Below are 7,500 nucleotides of genomic sequence, written 5' to 3' on the forward strand. Positions count from 1 at the left end.
GCCCTCTTCAATGCCTTCTGTCAAAGGCATCCTCTTCCACCAAACCTCTGCTCTCCATATCATCCTTCACCTTATCTCACCTTCTAATTATCTGTCATTAAATCCAAACATTCTTTTTTCCATGTAATACCCAACAACAAGTAACCTAAAACCCTCAATAATTATAGTTTGATGAAATCATATGAGGATTGGGAACGTGAAAAATGACTTCCTCTTGGTTAAAAATCGAAGCGGGCAAGTTTACACATCCCATGGAAAAGGGCAAGGTACAAGGATTTCAGATGAAAGCCTTGGGAATGTGGAGGAGGCGCAGATGGTGTAAAAGAGAATATAGATATATATATTAAATATATATATATATATATATATATATATATATATATATATATATATATATCTATATCTATCTATCTATATATATATATATATATATATATATATATATATATATATATATAGATATATATAAGTAGATATATATATATATATATATATATATATATATATATATATATATATATATATATATATATATATATATATATATATATATGTGTGTGTGTGTGTGTGTGTGTGTACTGTAGATACATAGGGGAGAGTGAAAAACATACATTTAGTGTTTGTTTAAAGGTCGTCATGAATGTCAAGAGGCAAGGGACAATGCGCTATATACTGTATATATAGTATATGATCAGCGGCCAAACCCCCTCTCCTCACAAGCTAGGACCACGGAGGGCCAGGCAATGGCTGCTAAGACCTCAGTAGGTAGACGTATGGGCTCCCCCAAAACCCTCCACTCTCCTTAGCTCACAAGGAAGGTGAGGTTTCAAACACTACAAGAAACTATGGAGCTTGAGCGGGGCTTGAACCCCAGACAAGCAAAAGGCCAGGCAGGAACGTCTCCAGTAGGCTACCACAACCCTCATTTATCGTAGATGTAGGATGTTAAGGAATGTTTTAATATCTTCTAAAAAGTCAAATATTTTTAGCAATATTTAGCATCGTACAAACATTTTTATCGCCTAAGGTGCACTTGTAAGGTTTTATCTCAGCCATGTAATAGAGAGCAAATGTCTGGCTATATATATATATATATATATATATATATATATCTATATATATATATATATATATATATATATATATATATATATATATTATATCATATCATATCGTATCTTGTCACCAATCGGAAAGCACAATCTCCCATAGATTACCCAAACTGCCGTGTGGTATTTAGGAAAGGTTGAGGGGGTGGGAAGGGTTGAGTCTGTATGTGTGCGTTTCTATCTAATATATAGCCGTTATAGTTGACGGGTCACGTACACTAGCTTACAGTCTTTATGTAAAAGATATTACATCCCAAAACACCATCAAAACTCAGACCCTAAGTTGAATCATTTTGGAAGATTTAAGTCCTCCATAGGTAGTGTTTTTGTAAGTTATCCCTTGCCTTTGGGTCAATTGTGATAATTATCTAATGATAGAATTTATCAAGTCTTGTATTTGAAGGGTATGGGCACAAAGTAGTTTGCATTTTTGTGTAACTTAGGATATTGCAATTAAATAATCTAATGCTGTGTGTGTGTGACATTGGCAGAGGTATGCTGAATGCATGTGTTTACTCTCGGTAGTTAGACTTGTTAAAATAACAGTATTGCAGTTTATTTGATGTACAATAAAGCAGTTAAAATAACAGCATTGCAGTTTATTTGATGTACAATAAAGCTATCTATTTTCTATTCAACTGCAGATCAACAAGTTTTTAAATATCAATTTTGTATACTCTCTCTCTCTCTCTCTCTCTCTCTCTCTCCTCTCTCTCTCTCTCTCTCTCTCTCTCTCTCTCTCTCTCTAAATATATAGAAATCTCTTCAAATAGAGAAATCTCTCTCTTCAAATAGAGAAATCTCTCTCTCTCTCTCTCTCTCTCTCTCTCTCTCTCTCTCTCTCTCTCTCTCTCTCAATATAGAGAAATCTCTCTTCAAATAGAGAAATCTCTCTTCAAATAGAGAAATCTCTCTCTCTCTCCTCTCTCTCTCTCTCTCTCTCTCTCTCTCTCTCTCTCTCTCTCAGCTAAACTATTTATGTAGGAGTGAAAATGAGAGTTTCCGAGCTGCCATATTTGCTATTTGTGTTCCGATAAAATTCAATTTTTTCTGACCCGTGAGGTTAAAGCTTAGCTTACGCCCTTTTCCCTCTTCCCGGTTCCGGTTCAATAATAACACAGCTAATTGGTGCGTAGTTTTATTTTTATTGTATTTTATAAAGTATATATATGTGTATATATGTATATATACTTACATTATATTTATATGTATGCATATATATACATATGATTTATATATATATATATATATATATATATATATATATATATATATATATATTTACATATATATATATATATATATATATATATATATATATATATATATATATATGTATATATATATGTATATGTACATATATATATATATATATACACATATATGTATATGTATATATATATATGTTGATATATATGTATATATATATATATATATATATATATATATATATATAGAGAGAGAGAGAGAGAGAGAGAGAGAGAGAGGTGTGTAGAGAGAGAGAGAGAGAGAGAGAGAGAGAGAGAGAGAGAGAGAGAGAGAGAGAGAGAGAGAGAGAGAGAGAGAGAAATAGTCTTCATCATGATCTGTTCAGTTTCCTCCCCTCTGGAGTGTAATTGTTTGCGTTCACTTATCATTTTTCTGAAGAACGTTTTGTAGCGCACCTTGTCTTGACGTCCTCCTTTTCTTTTTCCAGGGGAAGGTGTATCTGTTCGACCGTGTGATCAAGCCCAACTCTAGCCAGGAGAAGGTCTACGACATCGTAGCCAGGGACATCGTCAAAGGTATGGTTCGTTGTTCTTCATTATTGGTTTTTCGATTATTAAGATTATATATATATATATATATATATATATATATATATATATATATATATATATATATATATATATATACATATATTATATATATATATATATATATATATATATATATATATATATATATATATATATATATATATACACATTTACAATTCTCACATTTTATAATGTTTATATTCTTACAAATTGTTTGTGGTACAGCTGGTGGGTTCACTTTCTCACTTGCTATTTATATTAATTTCAAAATTTATTTACCAATATTACTTATAATGTCATTAATTCTGTTGTTCTTCATATACATTTTATAATGTGTATATTCTTACATATTGTATTGTGGTACAGTGATGCATCCACTTTCTCACTTCCTATTTACACAATACAATGTGAAACTTGTTTGTAATTCATCTAGAACAGCTTCATCAATCATGTCAGTTTCTTTTTAAGGATTTAAAGGTTTAAAGGCCACTCCTGAATGGCAGAGGCAAGGTGCAGTGACAATCTGAATGGCAGAGGCAAGGTGCAGTGACAATCTGAATGGCAGAGGCAAGGTGCAGTGACAATAACGTAGAGACTGACCATACATCTGATCAGCCCCAAAGATCCCTCTCTGCTAAAGCTAGGACCAGGGAGTGCCAGACAATAGCTGTTGATGATTTAGCAGGGAGACGTACAGGCTCTTCCATCCTTTGCTCACAAGGATGGTGAGGTCGCACACACTACTAGAAATGATCGAGCATGAGTAATTCTGGAACCTTAGTCCTACAGGAACCCAACTAGGGACTTTTCCAATATGCCACTATAATTTACGTTCATGGAGTCCAGAATATTTTTATACCTCCAAATCCATTTGATCAAGCAAGTTAGTTTTATTTTTGGTTTTCAGTGCTACGACCGTTATTTCATCTTTCCATTTCCCCTTTTGATTAAGTCACCCTGAAAAAAAAAAAAAACAATCTCTATTTTTAGCCGTTTGGAAGTGCCCATATTAATCAGTGTGTTGCTACATTTTTCATACATTTTATTTTTCCAAAGTTTTTCCCATTTTCGTTTCATTCCTTTGGGGGTTCCACGACCTGACCCTTTATCTTGTGTGTAGGAGGTTGATTACTTCAGGGACTTTGCGAAAGTTGTGATTTGAGGTGTACGACTCAATTTGCATTCTATGAATGGGGTCATTATGCATTTAACAGAGGCTTGGAAAACGATTTTAAATTGTTGTTGGGCTCAGATGGAGGAATCTGGTGTGGGTAAACGCAGACTTCTTGAAAATGATGTCCAAATTCAGAATTTATTTCTCAGAAATCTCTGTCAAACTCGTTTCAAAGGGTTCTGGAAATGTAGGACCCTCTCTTTGATGGCGCTGAACGACCGTTCATAGCGCTTGGGTTTTGTTTTGAAAGTTTATCTATAAATACAATTCTTTATTGAAAGATAATGATAATAGACTGATTAAATTGAAGACACACTAGTATATATATGTATATATATATATATATATATATATATATATAATATATATATATATATATATATATATATAGATAAATGGCTTTGGTGACCTATTAGTAACGTCCCTGCCTGATGATTACCAGACTGGGCTTTGAGTCCCGCTCAAACTCATTAGTTCCTTTAGTGGCGGCAACCTCGCAAACTCATTAGTTCCTTTAGTGGCGGCAACCTCAACATCCTTGTGAGCTAAAGATAGTGGGGTTAGGGAAGCCTATAGGTCTACCTGCTGAGTCATCATCAGCTATTTCCTGGCCCTCCCTGATCCTAGCTTGGGTGAAAAGGGATCTTGGACGCTAATCATATGGATATATGGTCAGTCTCTAGGGCATTGTCCTGCTTGATAGACCAATGTTACTTTCCCTTGCCTCTGTCATTCATGAGTGGCCTTTAAACTTTTAAATGGGTTATTTATTTTGATTGTATTTAAGGATACGAAGTATACCACGTGATACCAAACAGTGCAATGCAACATTCCACTCTGTCAACGTCACTCCGAATTCTTGCATCAACCAATCTGTTATATGATTAGATTAATGAAGGAAATTATTAATACTCGCTTGGTTTGTGTGTTTCTTGGCATGACGTCAAGTCGCAATTGACAGATATAATTCTCATGGTGAACTTTTTTACAATTAGCAAGTATTCCATTGCATAGAGAATAATTTGAATGCCTATCAACAACAACAAATACAGCTGTTTCTAGTCTACTGCAGAATACAGGCCTCAGACCTGTCTGTTCAAAATTGGAGCAAATATTTTGATGTTGACCAGGGCTGACATGAGTCTTTTTATTTGTTTACCTATGACATATCTGTTTTTTGACGTTGTTAATAGTTTATATATGACATATCTGTTTTTGACGTTGTTAATAGTTTATATAGGACATATCTGTTTTTGACGTTGTTAATAGTTTATATAGGACATATTTGTTTTGACGCTGTTACTGTTTTTAGAATGATATATTGTTAATTTATTCTCATCATTTATTTATTTCCTTATTTCCTTTCCTCACTGGGCTATTTTTCCCTGTTGGAGCCCTATAGCATCTTGCTTTTCCAACTAGGGTTGTAGCTTGGCTAATAATAATAATAATAATAATAATAATAATAATAATAATTTATGGTGTTTAGCCAGTTTTCATCACCACACTGCTCAATGCGGAATGATGATCGTCGGCGATTTTCATCTGATCGCTCACAGCAATCCAATCTAGTATGGGTGTCCCTGACCAGTACTGCTTCACTGATCTTGGTAATACACAACTTTCACCACGGTGGAGGTATCCCCACTCAGAAAAGATGAATATGCTACTACTAATATTACTAATCCTGTGGGATTAGCCCATCGGTATTTATTGAGTATTTGTATCATTACTTCGACTCCTAGAAGTTTCCCACTTTTTAGCCTTGTAATTTCCTTACATTCCCACTTCCATATTTTATCTTGCTTTCAAACATCTTTTAACGTTTACATCATAGTGCTCCGAATAGCACCCCCCCCCCCTCTCTCTCTCTCTCTCCCTCTCCTCTCTCTCTCTCTCTCTCTCTCTCTCTCTCTCTCTCTTCTCCTAAAAGATTTATGAGAAATGAAAAAGAGTTACTGAGCAGCCTTATTTACTATTTGTGTTCCGATAATTCCGATAAATGTTAATCCGTATACTACTGATAATATTGTTTTTATTATTATTATTATTATTATTATTATTATTATTATTATTATTATTATTATTATTATTATTATTAATGCCACTTGGGCAATCTTTCTAATCCAGCAACTGTTAAAATCCATTTTCCTATCTTTTACACGTTTGTCCAAGGCAGGCGAAATTAATGTTTTTTTTTTATCTATTGCGTGCTCAACTTTTTACGTTTTTTTCTTCTATTTTGTAAGAGATATTGTAGTACGTGCGTGGAAATGAGGACCAAGGGCTTAGCTGGGGACGGTCTCAAAGATTTAGGTGTGACGCCATGAATAAGTTCTCTCTCTCTCTCTCTCTCTCTCTCTCTCTCTCTCTGTATATATATATATATATATATATATATATATATATATATATATATATATATATATATATATATATATATATATAAACACACATAATTATCATTATTAGCTAAGCTACAACCCAATTTGGAAAACCAAGATGCTACAGACCCCTTAAAGGGTCTAACAGGGAAAATATCCAAGTGAGGGAACAAGGAAAGAGATAGAAACAGCGTCCCTGAGTGTACACTCAAGCAAGAAACTCCATTTTCCTTAAAGATGTTGCTTCCTGAAGATATGTGCATCAATAAAGCATTGTGGATAACAAACTGAATGAAAAAATGTGATCTCTATACCTGCTTCGTTTGATTTTAGAGCTTCCCTGCGTAATTGACGGACAGCGAAGTATGGAATTGAAATAAATCAGATGTAGAAACGACCTCTAATAAATATGAAGGAATTTCTTTAAAATAGGTTTGTTCAAATTTCTGTATATAGGGGACTTAATCGTCTGGTTTTCCCCCTAACGTTTCGTTTAATAGAGAGAGAGAGAGAGAGAGAGAGAGAGAGAGAGGAGAGAGAGAGAGAGAGAGAGAGAGAGAGAGAGAGACCCGTAGTGGAAACTGGGTTTTCCTGTATTGTTAAATTGTTGGGAAGTGGATATCCAAATTGTTTTCCAATAATCTTTTGTGCTACAAACCCCAGATAAGTGCTCCTTGTGTTTTTTATCATTATCTTTATTGCTAAGTGTTTTTTATCTGTGGATTATGGTGCTGGCGAAAATGTTGTCCGAATTCTTTGTTTAAAGTTGATGGGGTTAATACAAATATAAGGATTTCTTTATTCTTTTTAAGCAGTATTTACGTTTGATGCAATTTGTTTATTATATGTATTCAGAATTAAAATTCTACCAGTTTCAGCCTTTGAATTTTATTTTGATTTATATTAATCTTATATCAATTTCCTATATTTTTAATGCATTTTTTATGTCTTGGGTACTTGAGTTTTCACGAATTTAATAATGATTTTACAAAAATAAATTTTTCTAATACTGGGAATTTAATGCTTTCAGTTTC

The 7,500-nt window shown here is 33.6% G+C and overlaps 1 protein-coding gene across 1 annotated transcript in view; it reads left to right on the forward strand.

Annotated features, from left to right (window-relative positions):
- The window catches only part of LOC137653413 (kinesin heavy chain-like), a 518,115-nt gene that overhangs the window by 111,895 nt on the left and 398,720 nt on the right, over positions 1-7,500 (forward strand). Inside the window, 1 exon segment of the mRNA XM_068386776.1 lies at positions 2,806-2,893. Coding sequence (XP_068242877.1) covers positions 2,806-2,893 — 88 coding nt within the window.

This window comes from Palaemon carinicauda, chromosome 14 (assembly GCF_036898095.1).
Source record: "Palaemon carinicauda isolate YSFRI2023 chromosome 14, ASM3689809v2, whole genome shotgun sequence".
In the NCBI taxonomy this organism is placed as follows: domain Eukaryota; kingdom Metazoa; phylum Arthropoda; class Malacostraca; order Decapoda; family Palaemonidae; genus Palaemon; species Palaemon carinicauda.